General features: G+C 42.4%; 1 protein-coding gene across 1 annotated transcript; it reads right to left on the bottom strand.

The window, feature by feature from the left end:
• Nucleotides 1-7603: 7603 nt before the first annotated feature.
• On the bottom strand, nucleotides 7604-16585 carry SSMEM1 (serine-rich single-pass membrane protein 1). Its single transcript, XM_006861133.1, has 3 exons — nucleotides 16403-16585; nucleotides 10073-10130; nucleotides 7604-8100 (listed from the first exon to the last, which is right to left on the bottom strand). The coding sequence occupies exons 1-3, from the start codon at nucleotides 16583-16585 to the stop codon at nucleotides 7604-7606; spliced, it is 738 nt and encodes a 245-aa protein (XP_006861195.1).
• Between the last annotated feature and the right edge of the window lie 4672 nt (nucleotides 16586-21257).

The following is a 21257-nucleotide window of genomic DNA, read 5'->3' as shown; positions in this document are numbered from 1 at the left end:
ATGTAATGCTTAGCAGCTGTTAATGGCTCTTGTCTCAATGGTGGAATATTTTGGGGTATGCTTGTAGCTTGGCTATATGGCCATGATTGCTATCTCTTCTTGGGTAACATAGGGGTAAGAAGCTCCCACCTCCAGGAAAAATGTGTGATCAAAAGTCCCAAAAGTAGAAGCAATATAAAAGCAGAGACAAGAACCTCCACTTTGAAACAAAAATAAAATTGTGTGTGTGTACCGTAGAAACCTGGAATAGTGGGTTGGAGTGTCCACTCTCTCAGGCCCCTCCTCTAGTCACCACCATAGAGGTGCACAGATACTGAAAAGTTAATGGGAGAAAGATTGTTTACTATTTTTGTCTCTGAAGGTCAGTTAAGTATCTGCATGTGCACAGCATAATTCTTGAAATAGTTGCGTCTTTTTATGTTGGGGTTTTACAGATCGTTCATATGGTTTGTCTGTCAGGCCAAACCTGCTTTTTTTCCTTTCTGGGTAGGCAGGGGTTAATTGTCCCACACAAGTTCACTTTAGGGCTGGGACCCACAGCAGAAGTCAAAAGCAGTAGCCAAGGGATTTGCCCTTGAACTGATGGGGCTCTTTTTCTGTGTGCTGTGGGAAAGCTGTGGTCTCATCGCTGCACTTTTTTGGGGGAGTGCATACCCACCTACCTGAAGGTGTCCCGGCTGGGCAAAGAAGGCATGACAGAGAAGAGGAGGAAAAAAAAAACGTGTAGAATCACTCCACACCTCCTTTTTCAAATGTCCCTTCCCTGCTTTTTGTGCAGGTTCCCTGTACTGGTCTGTAGTCCCACCCTCTGACTTCCACCCCAGCGGGATGGCCACAGAGGGAGTCCCATGCTGATTTCTAAAATGCAATGTTTTCCTTTATACCATGATTTTTCCACTTGCAATTGGGGGAAACTGACGCCCAGACCTTTATGTTAGATCCAGAGCTCTGGCGCAGTTTCATGAGAGCCGCGTCTCTGAGTTTTCAGCCTCTCCCCCACAGAGCCTGTCCTACGTGACTCTGCTCTACGACCGCCAACCCCGGTTTTTTGTTGCTAACTGTAGTCTAGTCAATTCTGACTCAGAGTGACCCTGTGTAGGGTTTTCAGAAGTGGCTAGTGGATTTGAACTACCAACCTTGTAGTTAGGAGTTCAGTGCTTACCCTATAGCACCATTGTTATTGTTGTTGTTATGTGCCGTGGAGTTGGTTCCAACGCATAGTGACCCTGTACAGGGTTTCCAAGGCTGTAAATCTTTATGCAAGCAGAAAGCCTCATCTTTCTCCCATGGAGTATCTGGTAGTTTCAACCTGATGACCTTACCAGGTCTTCAAACTGGTTTTACCCACTTTGAAAGGTTACCTTTCCTTGGGGCCAAAGGAAAACACCAGCCCCTAGGAGGAGCTGGAACCAGAATACTGAAGAACCACATATGCACAACATCCCATGAGTTGCTACTTCCAGAGATCTTGGGACTAAGGAAATTATAAAATCATAATTGGTGGCAAATCAATTCCTAACTGTCACAGTTGGGACTCGGAAGTAGGAAAGAACCATAATTGGGATACACATGTACAATTTCAGGTTAGGAACACTTAAACAGGATTTGTTCTGGGCTCTTGGACCACCTGGTTATTTGCCTCATGGTAGCCCAACTTCCATTAAGGGTATGCCCAGGCAAGTTCCCTGAGGGCAAGACTGCTCCTTCCTGGGTTGGCTGTTGTTGTTGTTAAGTGCCATTGAGTCGGTTCCGACTCATAGCCACATTGTATATATAGGGTTTCTGAGGCACAGCTGGTGGGTTTGGACCACAGAACTTGTAGTTAACAGTCCAGTGCTTGTCCCACATTGCCACACCTAGGGGCGATGTAATTTACTTTCAAACACATTCTCCCTGAGGGCAAAGCTTTTTTCATTGCCAGTAAAAACTCAAACGGAAGCTGAACTTGTGTCAAGACTGAAAATGGAATTCAAGTTCTTACTGTAAACCACAGACTTCAGCAAACCAAGTGCTTAGAATTGAAGCTCTAATGTAGTGGTCAGACAGAACCCAAGTCCCTCACACTGACCATCTCTAAGATCCTAGGTGTGTTATTTCATTTCCCTAAGCTGAAGTTTCATCATCTGTAACATTTGGAAAATACCTATCTCACAACCTTGTGAGTCTGAGGCTATCTACCCTGTAGGCTGTAACTCCCTCATTCCCTAACCTTCCCCAAACACTTCTGAAATGGTTAAGGTTATGTGTCAACTTGGCTGCATCATAAATAAATCCAAAAGCAAACCAGCTGCTGCCGATTGCCGCTCACAGCAATCCCACATAGACAAGGGTTTTCATGACTGTGAACTTTCGGAAGTAGCTCACATGGTCTTTTTCCAAGATGCCTCTGGGTGGATTTGAACTGCCAACTTCTTACACCTTATGAAATACTTGCCTGGCATATGGTAAGGACTCTGTAAATATTCCCTTTTACCATTATTGTAATTCTTGTTGCTGTTATTGGTTTATATTTAACCTATTGATTGGTTCATTTCTCCTCATGAAAACCTCACCACCCTCTCTTGGCTCAGAGTCTGAAGCTATGTTGACTGTGATTTCCGGCTACCCATTCTGTGACCCGTCTCCAAACTTCTGTGATGGTTAAGGTTGTGTGCCAAGTTGGCTGGGTCATAATCAGTGGTTTGACAGTTATGATGTCTTCATACCCAGGATGAGATCTGATATAATGTAATCACCTTGATGATGAGATCTGCAACTATTATCAATTGAAAGGAAGTTTCTTCTGAGATGGGGCCTGCTTCCAATATCTAAAAGTGTTCTGGAAAAGCTCTATTGCTTTTCTTTTTGAAACTTTTTAGTGTGAATGAGTGAAGGTTTACAGAGCACATAATCAGTTTTACATTCAACAAATCATACACTTCATTCCATCTCAATGATTGTAATCCCCTCGATATGACTAATCCCACTTCTTCCCTGTTCCCTGCTTCCATTCCTCCTTCCCAACCCTTCATGTCCTTGAGTAAATGGTGCCCTTTTGATGTTGAAGGGTTGACCATTCTCTGGTGTGCGTATCTCACGAGTGTTGTTGGCCTTTCTATAGACCTATCTACTGTTTGGCTGAAACTTGAGCACTGGGTCGCTTTTTTGCTGGATCTGGACCCTGCGTCTGGCTCATCATCTGACCTCTGGTCCTTTGAACTTGAGCCAGTGGTCTGTGTATTGCCCGCCAGTCCTGGGATTTGTTGACCTCAGCAGGCTGTGGGCTAGCAGCTTATCACATTGCCTGCCAATCTTGTACACAACAGCCTGCTGTCTGACCTGGTGACCTTGGGGTTGTCAGCTTCCATGGCTACATGAGTCCGGGGGAGCCTCCAGCCTGAAGTCTGACCATGGTGTCTAGGGACTTTGCCAGCCTCCAAGACCAGGTGAGCCATTTCACTGAGATCAATTCCTCTCTCTGCATATATATGTGTGTGTGTGTTGTTATTGTTAAGTGCCATCAAGTTGGTTCCAACTCAGCACCCATGTATAATGTTTCAGAGGAGCAGCTGGTGAGTTTGAACTGTTGACCTTGCAGTTCAAACCAACCTTGAGGTCAAGTGCTGATGCTACAGTACCATACCAGAACTCCACGTGTGTGTGTGTAGAGAGAGAGAATTCTTGTTGTTAAATGCTGTTGAATCAGTTCCAATCCACAGTGACCCTATATAGGGCTTCTAAGGAATGACTGCTGAGTTTGAACCGCCAGCCTTGTGGCTCAAACTGACCTTGCAGCAAAATGCTTATCCCACAGCGCCACACCAGGGCTCCAGAGAGAGAAAGATGTGTAGTCCTGGTGTGACACTGTAGAAAAAGCACTGGCCTGCTAACAATAAGGTCAGTGGTTCAAATGCAGTAGCCGTTCCTCAAAGACTATACAGGGTCACTATGGGTTGGAACTGACTCAGTGGCACTTCACAACGAGAGAGAGAGAGAGCTCAATGAAATGGCTTACCTGGCAAGTCTCTAAACCATGGTCAGACCTCAGACTGGTGGCTTCCCCTGACTCACGTAGCCATAGTACATAAGCACAGCTGGGTCTGCGTCTATAGGGATCCCAGTCCATGACAACTTCCTACATGTATACCCTCATTCTTGTCTGTATCCATCTCAGTGGGACCCTTCCCAGCATCCCAGTTCCTGATTAGAAACATGATACATGATGTAGATGAATACTGCCACGGAGGTCAGTACTGATACTTAGTTGCATAAACAGGAGGTAAGCCCAAGAACTTTATGCCTCACTTCAAGCTAGCCACCCATGCAGGTTACAGTCTTCTACCATTAAAAATTAGAGGTGGTTGGGGCTTAATCCCATCCAGCAAGGAGGTACTGGGGAGGGGACTGTTACCCATCCCAGGGACCCCACCCTGACACTCACACCAGACTTTGCATGATTGCAACTTCCTAGCCAAGGCTAGTGTCTGCAGCCTGAGTTTTATGAACTTAACAGTTGTGCTCTTCATTCACTCATCCGGTCCCCACACATCTATTGCATCCTATCACATTCTTATCTTATCCCTTTGTCTTGGTGTCATTCCACCTTGGTGATGGATATCTTCCTAGCCATGATTTGGTGTCTGTTTATGGTTTAATATATTTACAGATTACCTAGTTAATGGTCTCTCCTCCACCCTGACATAGACCCTGGTTCCACTCAATGCTTCTTCCTACAGAAAGCCATCTCCCACCTCCTTACTCTGTCTTTTTCAGCCCTGTGGATGATAATAAGAAAGGCAGCAGTCTTTAACATAAATGACTCTTGGGGTAATAGTGTCACTGGTTTGCATTCTAGATCAAACATTTGGGAGGTGGGCCCTTTCTTTATTAACTGAACAATCCCTATGCACCTTGTGTCCTGGTATGGTGAACTGCAAGGTCTGTGGTTCAGACTGACCAATCACTCCTTGGAAACCCGGGACCCACTCAATAGCACTTAACAAGAGCAACAATGATAACACAGATGTTTGGACACCACTTCTGGCTGTGTGGGAAGTGGTGGATGACGTCCCTTGAAATCTGTATCTTCCATCTCTAAAGAGCCCACATTCTGAAGTCATGTGACTCATCTAAACCCTGCCTCAGCAACTTCCAATATTTTAAGTTTGCTTTCTTTGGTTCTATTTAGATAAACAGGAGAGTTTAGACATCATCTTGGTCATATCCAGCTAGACATACCAAAGTCATTCACCAAGTTTTGGATATTGGGTCCCTGCCATGCTTCCTCTGCCTCTGCTTTTCCTAGCTCCTCCTTTTTGCATTCATGAGTCCATCTCTATGCAGAACTCATCCGTTATGTCATCTGGCACTGTGCTAGCCCAGAGGTACAAAGGCAACAAATCATGGGCTTTACCTTGAAGGTAAATACAGAAAAGGGACAGAGAGCACCTTGCAAAGAAATACATTCATTACAATGCAAGGGTGTTGGGATAGAGGACATTTGGGGGTACACTGGGGCACAAGAGAAGACATGGTGAGTTCTGTTTTACGGAATAAGCTGAAGGAGGGTATCTTCATGGAAAAGGTTGATGCTTGAAGTGAACCTTGCATTCTCCGGCAGCTTCCTGAGCAATCTGAGTAAGGTTAAATCCCCACAAGTAGGTAAGCAATGTCATCCCTATTGTGAAAAGTTCAGAAAAGATTTTCTTGCTTAAATGAAACATTCTATGATGGATATTGGCTGGGTGGGGATGGGGAGGAGGGGAAAAGGAAGTGAACAGGGAAAAGGAATGCCAATGCTGATAACTGACGGTCCATGGAGAAGGTGGCAACCATTGTAATAACACAAAGTGTATAATCTATTGTAAAACGTTACAAAAATAAATAACTCAAAGAAAGGAAAGGAAAGTCATCCCAAATCCTGGATTCTAGTCTTTGTTAATTACTTCTTTGCTTGCTCACAGCTCTCTGGTGTCTCTCCCTATCTCCTTTCTGTCCCCCATGAAAGGCTCAATCCTTCATATTAGGCTTTGTCTTAATCATATATAGAACCAGCCTGTTCTCAAGACTTTAGACCTTCTCTGAATTCTAGCCCAGCGACCAGAGGTCCTGCTGCTTTATCTTGTGCTTGCCAGCTCTTTCTCTGGGATCTGGACCTTGTTTTACATCCAAGCTGGCGTTCTGCCATCCACAGAAAGACCTGTAGAATGTCCACCCATATGTATTTGTTGTTATTGTGTGCTGTCAGTTCCAACTCGTAGCGACCCTGTATAGGGTCTCCTAGGAGCAGCTGGTGGGTTTGAACTGTAGACCTTGTGGTCAGCAGTCCAGTGCTGATCCTACAGCACCACACCAAGACTCCTACATTGTTGTTGTTGTTAAGTGCCTTGAGGTCACTTCCGACCCATAGCGACCCTGAACAGGGTTTCCAAGGCTGTAAATCTTTATGGGAGCAGAAAGCCTCATCTTTCTCCCGCGGAACAGCTGGTAGTTTCAAACTGCTGACCTTGCGGTTCACAGCCAGATTCGTAACCACTACGCTACCAGAGCTCCTTATGTTGTTGTTGTTGTTAAGTGCCGTCGAGTCGGTTCCGACCCATAGCGACCCTGTACAGGGTTTCCGAGGGTGTAAATCTTTATGGGAGTAGAAAGCCTCATCTTTCTCCCGCGGAGCGGCTGGTAGTTTCGAACTGCTGACCTTGCGGTTCGCAGCCCGATTCGTAACCACTACGCTACCAGAGCTCCTTATAGGCCTGTCTAAATTCCCCACAGCTGAGGTCCCCACTTAACTGAAAAGCCCAGCCCCAACTATGTCTAGATTGTGGCCAACTTGTGATGCCCTTTAGACAACAACTATGGATGGCACACAGCCCAGCGGCCCCTCTGGTTCATATTGCCTCCTCTCCCTGGTCTACTCTAAGAATCAGATCTCATTCTGCCTTTTCCATCTCTAGCTGATGTGTGTGTAGAAATAAAGCCCTGAAGTCACCTGAGAACCCTATAAGAGAATGGGCAATTCTATTTCAACTAACTCACTGCCGTTGAGTAGATTCCAACTCATGGCCACCTCATGTGTTACAGAGCAGAACTGTCCCAACAGGACTGTAATCTCTGTGGAAGCAAATCTTTTGATTTCCAGTCCTTTCTTCCCCGGTAGGTTCGAACTGCCAAACTATAGTTTAATAGTTGAGCACAGATCGTTTGCGCCACCCAAGGGCCTTTCTATTCTAACTTCACCCACTTCATTCAGTCAGTCAGATAATCGAAATATAGGAATAAACTTACGTCATTTCTCAACATAAATATTTTCAAAGAGGTCTCTTATTTGTATTGTAGACGTAAACAAAATACATACATTCAAGGCATAGGTATCTGCCTTTTGCGCTGATGAGTAAAACTCACAGCAGCTACAGATCTTTGATGTTACAGTGGAGTCATAAACAACTTCACTGGCCTGTTTTTGAATAAAGATTTGTCTGAAAATTTTACCTCTTGGGTTTCTAGTGCATTTGTTGTTAGTTGCGATATTTTATTGTAAAAGCCTCTTCACCTAGAATTCTGGTGGTTTTGCATGTTTAATCATGTCTTTCATTTGGCTTCAAGTAAGGTAAAGAGTTGGTAAAACTCAAAATTTACTGAATTCTGTATTAATGTCAAGCATAGAATTTTCCTCTTGAATCTCTCCCTTATTTGTGTTTATTACGGAAGTGTTTTGAAAGAAATGGCGTGTCAGCCACTCATTGGTTCTCATGGCTTTGCAGTGGAGGCAGGGTCTCTCCCTGATTTGGTAACTTCCCAGATTCTTTTGTCTCTGTGGTATTTTCCTCCTCTTGATAGTGGCTGGTGATGGCTGGTGTTCGCTGGCACTTTCTTTCCATGAGGAGGGTCTCGAGTTAGATTCTTCAGTGTCACACTCAGTAGAATCACTGTCAGGTGGGATCTGATCCCTCTGGTTGCGTTGAGAATGGCGCCTGGCTCGTCTTCGTTCTAGATAAGCGCTGACCAAAGCCACTTCTGACTCAGTTACAGGGGTCAGTTGGATATGGTTTGCTTTCTTAAGCCTTTTCAAAGAGTCCCAGATAGCATCTTTGCTGTGCTGCTTATAGGAAGCATCTTTGCTTGCTAAAAACCAAGAAACCAAATCAACAAGTTAGGCACACTGTTGGCTATTATAATTTCATATGACCTAAGGGATATGTGGGCTTACTCCTGCTGGCCAGTTACCTAGCTACCACTTTACTCCAGTTCTCTGCAGTGTTGGCTGCCGAACTGCATTTAGTACCACAGCCCAATGCCTACAGAACAAACAGGCCAGTTAAAGACCTGATATGTCACTTTAGACATTTTTTGGACCCCTGATATAAGATTGAGTCCCCAGATTTTTGTAGCATTTTGCTCTTTATTGTGTTTTTTTTGTTGTTGTTGTTGTTTTTCCTTTGCCCTGAGGTTTTAAGGATCCCAGTGTAAAATGAATGTGATTCAGGTGGCAGGAAATGACAAAGGGTCTTTCTCTGTGCTATAGTGTGCTGGATTATTCATTTCAGGAAGTGTATGAGACAGTTACTGAACTGTCATTATTACAAATTAAATAATACAAGTTTACAATGAAATCAATTTATTAAAAATAAAGGGAATATGCTTGAAACCCAGGACTTTGTAATGAGTTTACTGTATTTTCTGGTGAGTTATGCTCTTGAAGTTACTCCTGTCTGTTTTATCCAGTTGATGGAAATGCAACGGTGTGCTATTGTATATATCTTCTCAACTCCATACCCAGAAACATCATGTGGGTGACTTGAAATCCACCTTGCTGGGAACACTACACCATGAAAATCAACAAGTACTCAACATCAGTGCTTGATTTATGGGTGTGTTGACTATCTTGGTTTAAGAAAGTGAAAAACATGGTCTAATGCCGATGACTTTTCAATTTGTCATGCCTGTAGCCACTCCATGTCAGTAAAAATTTTAGCAAGCATATATATATATATATATATATATATATATATATAAGGAGCTCTGGTAGCGTAGTGGTTACGAATTGGGCTGCGAACCTTAAGGTCAGCGGTTCGAAACTACCAGCCGCTCCGCGGGAGAAAGATGAGGCTTTCTACTCCCGTAAAGATTTACACCCTCGGAAACCCTGTACAGGGTCGCTATGGGTCGGACCCGACTCGATGGCACTTAACAACAACAACAACAACATATATATATATATACTTACACATACCCCTGTTTGGAGAGCCACTTGCTAATCATAGGCCAGCACAATACTGCATGTAGATTATTTGTGGGGGAGGAGGAAAGGGGTGAACTTATTTCATTTTATTTATTAAAATATTAAAATAAGCACAGCAGAACATACGCCCATTCCATTCATCAATTTCGACATGTACAGTTCAATAACATTGGTTAGTTACATTCTTCACGTTGTTTCCGCATTGTCTCTACCCAGATTGCTTCACTCCCATTGGCTCACTACCCACTATACTTTAGAGTTACTGTTGACAATTTGATTGCACACAGATAATTCTTTAAAAGAGTATAATGCTCATGGCAAATACTCTTTACTAATTTGCCTAAACAGTTGATACTTATGATAGTGCCAGCTGCCATCGCTGAATGTTTCAATCAAGGACTCAATAGATGAATCCTGATCAAAAGCAGGGGTGGGTGGGTGGGATGGGGGCTGGAATGCGGAACACAGTTTCAAATTCTTACATAATCCAAATTTACTGGATCTTCAGATGCGGAAACTGTGGCTCTGAGAAAATCTTCAAACCATGAACTGAAATTATCTCCTAAAGTCATCTCTAAACTAAACAACTGTCTTGTTTATAGATTATTTTGAAAAAGCTGTTATCGTACGCAGCTCTTAGTCCTACAGTAACATTAGTAATAAAGGACTGGGAAAACTATGTGATGAGAGAATGCTGAGGAATGAAAGAGAACTTGAGCCGACCTTCCGCACTGCTGTGGTGTGGTGTTAGGTGCCTTGAAGTCGATGTCGACTCACAGCCAACCATTTCTGTTGTCTGCTTCCGCCACTCAGCACTTCTTTCTCTCATCACTACCCAATATCAAAGGTACTCACCTTTGCTTACTGAAGTACTCGTCCCACTGTCGTCATCTTTTTTGATTTTCTCAACCATCTGTGTGAGAAATGTAGAATCAGAATGGTGATCCTCAGTTGGCTGTTTTCCAGTAATACTTACTCGTTAAGAAACACAATTACTTTAGGCTTCTCAACATGTCTAATTTTAAACTTCCAGTGCCATGCAATAAGTATTTGTTGAGTTCCTATTTATAGTGGTCCTACTTCCTTCTAAACTAGGAAGACCGAAGTTGGATAGCAGAGTCTACTAAAATGCTTTGAACGAAGCAAAAATACAACAGGTTTGAGAGAAAACAATATTGATACAGCAGCCTAGGCCATGAAGTTTCCCTGGGTCCGCTTACATTATAGTACAATTTGGTTTAAAAATAGATCTGACAGCACTCCAGATTATTTAAAATGACTTTTTAAAGGACATTGGATCAGGTCAAATTATTGATAGTTCTGTAAGTAAGATGTCACATACAATCAAGATCTTTACCTGAAATCTCCTAATTCCTTCAGAAAGTTTCCTCCAAAACTGTAACCATAATGTATTGTCTGTGAATATGGTAACTAGAAGAAATAGATTTATTTTTTTCATTCTTTCATTTTAGAAATAGATTTCTTCAAATAGATAGAACTTCAAATATTCTGTTCCAAAACTCCAGACACATATTTGTCCCATTTCTCAGACTAGTGTCCTAATTTTTGATGCTGAAAAATGGTTACACCAAAAGATAGAAATATAAAAGAACTCTTTCTGACTGTATCAAAACTTTTAGGAATATTCATAACAGCTCTGACACATAATTTCTCTTTGAGGGAATCTATCACCAGGAAATAATGCATGAGAGAAATATTCTTCACAGTCTAATTACTGTTGTTTGTTGTTGTTGTTAGGTGCCATCCAGTTGGTACTGACTCATAAGTCTCCCTGTGCACAACAGAAACACTACCCTGTCTTGTGCCAACCTCACAATTGTTGCTAATGTTTGAGCCCATTGCTGCTGCCACTGCGCCAATCCATCTCGTTGGCGGTTGGTTGTCAACTTGGCTCCGATTCAGAGTGACTCTGTCCACAGTAAAAGGAAGCACTGTCCAGTCCTGTGCCACCTTCACAGCATCATTAAGATAGTACCACAGTCACAATTCAAATGGGTAAATTAGATTACAATCATACGGTTAGGGTTATAGAGGCTATCATAGAAGTATGTTGTGAAAAAATAGATGTAATGATGTGAAGTTAAAAATCAAGATCCAAATTTGTATATGCAGTATAATCACAATTTAGCTGAAAATTTGATAAGAAAAAAGGACTTTAAAGAATACACACAAGTATTAGCACTGAGTTGGCTTTCAGTTGTAAAGTGGTGATTTTTTTTTTTTTTTCCTTTTAATTTTTTCAATTGTCTACAACTAGGGGAAAAAAGTCCTGCTTGGGTATTCATGACTACAGCCTAGATTCCTGTCCTGTACCCTCTTTGGTATCTGATTTCTACAATAGTGGGCAACTATTTCTAAGAGATGCCTCTTGCTTTTTGGGTTACAGCAACCATCCCTCGTTTGGGATATTTCTTTTTTGAAAGTTCTTTTAGAGGAGCCTTAAATATTTTCAATGTAATATGTGTGAAGATGATTATTAAAAGATTACCCTTATAAACTTCAAACTTAACAGTAGTTGGTTGTTGGATGTTATTGCTAGTTGTAGTCCAGTCCATTGTGACTCAGAGCAAGATCTAGCAATCTGCTTCCAAAGCCCCTGTGAGGTAATGCTACTCTGCACGCATGGGGTTGCTATAAGTTGGAATCAATCCGACGGCAATTTACAACATCCAACTAATGTTAACTTTGAGGTTTATAAACTTAGACTGAATTTACTCCTACATCTTAAACTTTTAGGTTTATAAACATAATCTTTTAATAGTCATCTTCACACATTGTGTTGTTGTTGTTAGATGCCATAAAGTTGGTACCAACCCACAACGACCTTACGCATAGGAGAACGAAACACTGCCCCATCCTGGGCCAACCTCACTGCTGTTGCCACGCTTGAGCCCATCAATGCTGCCACCTGGCCAATCCATCTCATTGGGGTCTTCCTCTTTTTCTCTGACCCTCCCATCTTACCAAACACGATATCCTTCTCCAGTGACTGTTCCCTCCTGACAATATGTCCAAAGTATGAGAGACTAAGTTTGGTCATCTTGGCCTCCAAGGAGCACTCTGGCTGCACTTCTTCCAAAACGGATCTTAGTACATTGAAAACATTTAAGCCCCGCCCCTGCAAACAAATACCTTTTACAGCTTTTACAAAGCGATATCTTTAAAGAGGTCTCAAATCTTTCAGAGAATGGTGGCTGGGACCCAAAGAGCAAGAAAAAAGCTGATTCATTTGATGGAATCTGGAGTTATTTTTATTAGCTTTTTGAGCTTTCCTAGCATGCTTCCATCTAGGAAATATCTATGTTGCACAAACTTTTGTAATGTTTTAAAAACATGTACTGAGTTGATTTCATTTTCACACAATGATTCCACATTTAATTTGATCTCAGATAAATATATAATCCCAAAGTCAAAGGAACGGTTTTGCATCAAGCTAAATTTCGATTGTGTGGATCATGACAAGCTATGGACAACATTGTGAAGTATGAGTATTCCAGAACACTTAGTTGTACTCATGAGGAATCTGTACATGGATCAAGAAGCAGTTGTTCAAACAGAACATGGGAATACTGAATTTTTTTAATTAAGAAAGGTGTGCAACAAGGTTGTATTCTTTCACCATACTTATTCAATCTGTATGCTGAGCAAATAATTAGAGAAGCTGGGTTATATGAAGAAAAACATGGCATCAGGATTGGAGGGAGACTCATTAACAACCTGTGATATGCAGATGATACAACCTTGCTTGCTGAAAGTGAAGAGGACTTAAAACATTTACTGATGAAGATCAAAGAGCACAGCCTTCGATATGGATTACATCTCAATGTCAAGAAAACAAAAACCCTCACCACTGGACCAATGAACAACATTCTTATCAACAGAGAAAAGATTGAAGTTGTCAAGGACTTCATTCTTCTTGGATCAACCATCAACACTCACGGAAGCAGCCGTCAAGAGATCAGATGACGTGTTGCATTAGGCAAATCTGTTGCACAGGAACTTTTTAAAGTGTCGAAGAGCAAAGAAGTCAGCTTGAGGACTAAGGTGTGCCTGACCCAAGCCATGGTATTTTCAATAACCTCATATGCATGGGAAAGCTGGACAGTGAATAAAGAAGACCATAGAAGAATCGATACCTTTGAATTATGGTGTTGGAAGAGAATACTGAAAGTGCCATGGGCTGCCAAAAGAACCAATAGATCTGTTTTGGAAGAAGTGCAGCCAGAGTGCTTCTTGGAGGCCATGATGGCCAAACTTCATCTTTCATACCTTGGACATATTGTCAGGAGGGAACAGTCGCTGGAGAAGGATATCATGTTTGGTAAGATGGGAGGGTCAGAGAAAAGGAGGAAGACCCCCAATGAGATGGATTGGCCAAGTGGCAGCATCCATGGACTCAAGTGTGGCAACAGTAGTGAGGTTGGCCCAGGATCGGACATTGTTTTGTTCTGCTGTGCATAAGGTTGCTATGAGTCAGTACCGACTCGATGGCACCTAACAACAACCACAACAAGTGAAATTATACGAAGTGTGGTGACCATATCATTTTCTTAGCTATCTTTGTGTGTGACTTAGTGAGTGGAGACAACAGCCGTGCCTGCCCTCTAGGGCAGGCAGAACAGTGGGCTGCTTGGGATGGGAAGGACTGAATAAAAGTTGCCTTTCTGTCTCTACCCAACTCTGTGATGTTACTAAGCTCATTTTCTCCAAATGCAAAATGAGGCATTTCAACTAGTATTGTGTGGAAAACTACCAGCGCTAGCAGCCTAAATAAACTCTAAATAAACACATAAACTAAACACTGTATTTATAGTCTATGAAAGCAAAAGGGCAAACGCATCTTAAATAGTAGCCAACCCAAAGGAAATTGGTGTGCTTCATGTTTAATGATAATTACCACCACATTTCCATCACGCTGCTGCCATTACTTCAAGGTTTGTAAATAAAGGCTCATAGTTTAGCAGAGAAAATGAAGTTCAAAGTGAAGGAAAAATTCCATCCTCCTTGACTAGCTCTCATATTGGTCTCAGATTTCAAATCTGTGGCCCTTGAGAACAAACAGCCCAGCTGATTGTAGGCGCTGTAAGGATTCAAAGCGAAAGACGAACCAGCAAGATAATTAAGGTTTGAATCCACACTGAATAGATGTCATTCAACATTTCCAACTACGCTTCGAAGCAAACAAACAATATGGAAGGCACCCTGAGTCTATTCCCCCATTCTGTCACAATTCAATTGGATAAGTCACTTAATTTCTTGGAGTCTTACAATAAAAAAAAAGGGGGTAACAACATCTTGTTGTTCTTAGGTGACATTGAATCAGTTTCAACTCATAGTGACCCCCATGTACAACAGTGCCCAGTCCTGCACTGACCTCACAAGTCTTGCTACGTTGAGCCAGCCCATTGTTGCAGCCACTGTGTCAAACCATCTTGTTGAGGAGCTTCCTGTTTTTCGCTGACCCTTTACCTAATGATATCTTAATTGTCTACAAACGGGACTGGACCACATGTTCTCTGAAGTCCTTGCAGCTCAGGGCTCTGTTTCACCAAAGAGCTGATGCAAGCAAGAAAGAGAAATAATAGTTCAAACCTCTTAAGTGGGCTTCATGAGGAAATTGCCAGTGATCAATTTCAATTTTTGGTTAATTTTCTAAAGTAGCTTTTCTTGCCAGGGCAAACAAATTCAATATACTTAGCTAGGGAGTGTAAGATGCATATAAGCTATCGCAACTCTAAATCTCCCTTTGGCACGATATTTACCTTAAGAAGCATTTAGGTTTTAGTTGAAACTCCTTCTTGGGAAAGAGGGGAAAAAATCTTTATTAAAATGGAATCCAGCTGGCACTGACATTGCGTATCTTCCCCTCTGCATCTCAAGTTGACAGAGCACTCCGTCTAGCAGACTATTGCCAAGCCAGCATTCGGGCTGTAATGCTAAGCGATGGTTCTTTGATTCATCATCAGCCTGGGATTAATGGCCAGCCAGAATTCCATGTCATCAACTTATAAGAGCTCAGTTATCCATAATAATGTTGGAGCATCACAGTCCCACCTGGTAAATGGGGCTATCTCATTCGTAAGAGGAGGGCATTGTTCTGTGCTAGTAGGTGGTCTAGACAGTGGCATTAGTTGTTAAGTTTCATTCTTCATTTTTCAAAGACGCTCTCGATCCTACAACATATCACCTATAAAGATAATGGAAACTTTTGTACGATAGCTACAAAAGGACTTCAGAGGTCCGTGACTAGTAGGGAAGTTGATCCCAGCTTTATATAATCTATGGACAAGCTACAAACTCCGTCTCCAAATTGCAGAGGTTTTTAAACTTATGATGCAACCACAGGACAAAATTATGCTGTGTGAATGAGGAAGAAAGCAGGATATTAAATATATACTAATTGTGTCCTATCAAACTCACCAACCATTCCTTGGAAACCCTATACAGGGTTGCTACGAGTCGGAACCGACTCGACGGCACTTCACAACAGCAATGTTATATCAAAGCTAGAATGAGATGGATAAATTGGCATAGAGGAAAACCAAATCAAGCAAAAACTAGAATATAGTCCAAAATACTAACAGCAGTTATCTCTGGGTAATAGAATTACAGCCATTGAAATTGTCTTCCTAAAACTTTTTCTACATTTCTGGATTCTCCACAATGAGACTGCATTATTTCTAAAACTAGAAAATGGGCTTTCAAAAAGAATAGTTTCTTTAAAGTCAAATGATTTTCTTGTATGGAAAATCTTTATGGAGCAGAAAGTCAATTCTGACTCATAGCGATCTTACAGAGAGAGTAGAACTGACCACAAGGTTTCCAAGGCTGGTGGGTTCCAACTGCTGACCTTCCAGTTAGATGCAGAGTGCTTAATATTACCAAGCCACCAGGTCTGTTTACTTACCAACTCAACACACTGCTATTGAGTCAATTCACACACATAACAACCCTATAGGGCGGAGTAGATACTCCTCCTTAGGGTTTCCAAGACTGTAAATCTTTACCAGAGTAGATAGCCTCATCTGTCTCCTGCGGAGTGGTTAGTAGATTTGAACCTCAGACCCTGTGACTAGCAGGAGGAAGCTCAACCCACAGCACCATCAGGACTCCTTTCCTTGGATACAGTAAACATATTATCTTAAATGAAAAAAGATATCCTACCCAGACAGAAGTCCTAGAGAAAACCATCAGGATCAAGATAGTGACAAAATACCAAAGCAGAAAGCTCCCGATTGTCCCACAAGAGTCATCTTTCCGGCATTCATAATCCTCATTTGGAATGGGAAGAATTAAAGGTTTGGAAGGAGGATCTGCCTCCCAAAATAAGGAAAAAAGGTCTCCCATGATGGTGTCTTGCTTAGAAACTAAGAAAACATGTTCAAAGGAATGAGTATGTCTGGGAAGTATTTTACTCCATGATGTATGACAACTTCCTTGACAACCTATTATGACATAAACTTAGCAACTGTGGCAGAAACTGACCAATGCTGCTTGGATTTCTAAACGTCTTTGGAAGCATTTATCTAAGTTACTTCTGTGAAAGTTTATGATATTTTCCTCTGTACCTCAGTATTAAGGAGACCTGGGAGCGTAGTGGATTGCAAGCTGGCCTGCTAACTGCAAGGTCAGTTCAAATCTACCAGTAGCAACTGGGAGTAAGATGAGACTTTGTGCTTCTATAAAAGATTTATGGCCTCGGAAACCATATACAAGGTTGCTATGAGTTGGAACTGCCTCGGTGGCACACAACCACCACCTCAATATAGGTGCATTCTGTCTTCATCTTTTCCTTTTGTGTTATTTCTTCCTGAAGTTTGTGTATACTGTACTTTTGTGTTTTAAAAATCTATGTCTCACAGACTAAATGCTTTAGAGAAAGGAAGATCGCTTAAGGGAAATAAGACCCAATATATCCAGATTACACTCCCAGCTAAGGTTATTCATGGTATAAATAGATTTGTGTTATCTTTCAGTAATCCAGAACTTGATTGGAACTTAATCCAACAGCATTTTAGGAAGTTGTGGAATAATATCCACTTGTCTGTGGATATTCATCAGCTACATGCTCAAATTTATGATATAAGTAATTCTCAAAGTGAGCACTGAGTGGCTACTAATTTGCTACCCCTGCTAGAGAGTAAGATCCCCTAAGAACTTGATTGAACCTCAGCATAGTGATCCTGCTTGGTCACCTTAGAGCAGGTGGTAGGCTGGCAACGTCTTGCGTATGGGGTCCCCAGCCGATCTCCTCTCTCCCTGCCTTCCTCGGATGGTGGCTGTTTATGCTGAACGTGTGGCCAGAGACGGGTAAGGATCACGTGGAACCTCGGTAACCTAAGACAGAGCCATTGCCATGCTGCAATGAGTTTCGAGATGAAGGGTAAGACTGAGGAATTCGCACTGACCACCTAAGACAGGCAGCGTCCCTTTAAAAACAATAAGGGGGAATCTGATGCAGACCGTGCAGACCCAGTCAGGAGGTCAAGACCCTGTGGGCCCAAGCGTTGTTGACCATCCAAACCATAGGCTCTAAGGATCAGACTTTAGCCACCTAGTAGACATAGCAAACTGTCCCTCATCTGATTATTCAGTAATGCTTGTTAGTAATCTCATACATGAGCCCTGGATATCCACAGACAAAATGTAAAAACCTTCCCTAAAAGCCGAGACTGTAAATTCCAAAAAGGCAAGTTCCCCCACACCCAAAAAAAAAAAAAAAAGCAAAAGAGGATAGAGAGAAACACTGTTAACTGATTATATATGGAGGGGATAATAATCAATGTAATGAAACAAGCTATATGAATGGTTGAATGTGAAGCTGATGATGTGCCCTGTAAACTTTCACTCAATCCAAAATAAAAACATTTAATAAATAATAATAATAAAAAATCTATGTCTCTGAGCTATCATTCAGTTTTTCTAGTCATTTTCAGGTGCATAATACCATTGTAAATTAACATGGTGGTGGTGGTGGTGATATGCCATGGAGTTGGTTCCGAGTCATACCGACCCTGTATAGGGTTTCCGAGGTTATAAATCTTTACAGGAGCAGAAAGCCTCATCTTTCTCCTGTGGCACCGCTGGTAGTTTCGAACTGCTGACCATAAAATTAGCAGCCGACTCGTAACCACTATGCGGCCAGAGTTCGTTGTAAATTAACATACACAGTTCTAATGCCAACTCTATATCAAATTTGGATGCTAATGCTTAAGGCTTGAAAAAATGCACAAAAACTTAGATTGCATTAAATAGGAAAATAGAGATGTGTCCATTATAAATGACCTCAAATATATACAATGTCTTAGGAAAGAGTCAAACATGGCCTGGGAGGTGTGAGTGGGATAAGTAATCTAATTTAACTGTATGTACAAACCTTTCCCTAAACAGTTTTCAAGTTGATTCATCTCTAAATAAAACTGCTGTTGGTGGTGGTGGTTGTGTGCCACTGAGTCATTCTGACTCATAGCGACCCTGTGTAAGGTTTCTGAGACTATAAATAAATCTTTATGCAGCAGAAAGCCTCATCTTTCTCCCAAGGAGGGGGCTTGTAGAATTGAACTGCTAACTTTGCAGTTAGCAACCCAACTCATAATCACTACACTATGAGAGCTCCTTCCATTGCTGTTAAAGCGATCTAAAAATAATAAAAATCCCATCTTGAAAAAAAAGATGTTAGATTTTTAAAAGGATAGTATACCTGAAGATTTTCATTAATATGCAACATCAAGAGAAAGTTCATTTTCCTGTATTTGACCTTAGGAGCATTTTAGGAATAATTCTGGTGGTTGGGATGTCCATGTAACAATCCACTAATTTGTATCAGGGCATGATGTTTTCATAGGGACACCCTTCTCCAAGTCCCAACTGCAAGAGCCCAGGTCCTGCCTTCCTTGGCTGCTGGACTGTTGAACTGGTCTCCTCAGTCCTGCGTGGTCTCCTCCAGGAACCCCAATCGGGAAGCCCACTCCACTGTCCTCCTTGTATTCCTGGGACCGTGCTTCTCCAGGCAGATTTTATATTCCTGCACCTAGTCAGGAGTTCTGGTGTGACGCTGTTGGATAAGCGTTCAATGGTTCAAACCCACCAGCCACTCCTCAGAAACCCTATACAAAGTCACTTTAAGTCAGAACTGACTCGATGGCACTTAACAACAGTCAGGCACATTGTAGGTGTTTGTTATGTGTTAAATCAAACCAAACTGAACTCTGGTGACCATTTTCCCCAGGATTACAAGTTTTGCCAAAGAATATGCAGGAAAAAAATTTTTTTGTTTTTGTTTTTAAACCACAAAACCCCTAACAACTTAAAGACACATTTATGTGGAGATTTGGAATCTTCTTGTTACAGCTTGTACCCTTGTTACAAGTATTTAGGAATTTACATTGGGTCAGAACACTTGATTTCTTAACATAGGTAACAAATGAAATGCTTTGTTGTTGTTGAGGTCTGGCCACATTATCACCAACTCTGTGCCCAACAATCAACCACCCTGCTTAATAAAGTCTGGGGAAAATATATCCAAGGATACCCTAAGGAAGCTAAAATATTGTATACACGAAGGTGGTGGTGGTTGTGAGCCGTGGAGTTGCTTCTGCATGAATTCTGCACGAATAATTCCATTATCTCTTAATTACATTTTTTCACGAATTTATTAAACCTCCTCATATATATGGAGTCCTGATGTGGCGCTGTGGGTTAATGCACCAAACTGCAAAGCCGTTTTAACTGCAAGGTTGGTGGTTCAAGCTCAGCAGCGTCTCCTAGGAGACCCTATACAGGATCACTATGGGTCGGAACCGACTCGACGGCACTTCACAACAACAACAACATATATATGGTGTGGCGCTGCAGGATAAGCACTGGACCTCAAGGTCGGTTTGAACCGCTAGGCCGGCAGTTCAAACTCACCAGTCGCTCCTAGAAAACCCTATATAGGGTCCCTATGAATTGGAACCGACTCGACGGCACTTAATAAACAAATATATATAACATTATAAAGTCCTGGTGTGGAGCTACAGGACAAGCACTGGATCGCAAGTCGGTTTGAACCGCAAGGTCAGCTGTTCAAACTCACCAGCCACTTCTTGGAAATCCTATACAAAGTCGCTAGGAGTCGGAAGCGACTACACGGTACTTAACAACAGCAACATATGTAGTTCAGCCTTTTGGAGTTACAATTTTTTACTGCTGGTTCAGGACTAAATTTTAACAATCAGTTTTCTCCTCCAAGAAGCTGAACACGAGCCACAAAACCCAGAACAGTTTCCTTGGTAACGTTCCTAGCCTCCGTCCCGCCTCCATCGCCCTCTTCTCGCGAGAAGAGGAGACCCGGTCCTTCCGGTAACTGTTGGCCGACACGCTGGTCGCCTCCGCCTTCGAATTCGTCTTTGCGCATGTGCGATAGGGAGTGTCGCTAGCCCGGCTTCCCGCCGAAGACTATGGTGCGTTTTCGGGGTTAGCTTGGTGGTTCTTGGACGTGGAGTCCATGCAGGCTGTGGAAGTTCCACACCTGCTGATCAACTGAGGGATTCAGTTAAGGGAGAATGTGGCCAGGCGTCCCGCCACCCAGAGTCAAAGGGAGGAAAGAAGCAATGAGGGTTACTAAGTTTGTAATGAGAGCCCGGGGAGGGAAACTCGCGGAATGGGAATTTTTGACGTGGGGCTGGTGGCGGGAAGGGGACGACTCTGTCTGTACCCAGTGGATACGACTCAGTATTGTTGGAACAAGTTTTACATTTCTCTGCAAGAGTTGAGGCCTGATCAAACAGGTCTGCCCCTGGGTGGACCAAACTGCACTTTTCCCCCTCCTCTCTCCCCTTCTCACAACTTCACATGGGCACCCTGAGGTTTGTGACAACAGCAAGGCCCCTGGCCCACACCACCCAGGGGCAGACCTGTTCGAGAGGCTTCGGGGAAGCCATATGAGAGCCCATGGCCCATCCCAGGGGGCTTCCAAAAATTCGAGGAAATTTTCCATTCTCTTTTCATTTCATTTTCCCACGACCTTTTTTGAAAA

This window comes from Chrysochloris asiatica, unplaced genomic scaffold, assembly GCF_000296735.1.
Source record: "Chrysochloris asiatica unplaced genomic scaffold, ChrAsi1.0 scaffold00041, whole genome shotgun sequence".
NCBI classification, from domain to species: Eukaryota; Metazoa; Chordata; class Mammalia; order Afrosoricida; family Chrysochloridae; genus Chrysochloris; species Chrysochloris asiatica.
Note: the sequence above shows the minus strand (reverse complement) of the source record. Positions and strands in the feature narration are given on the sequence as shown.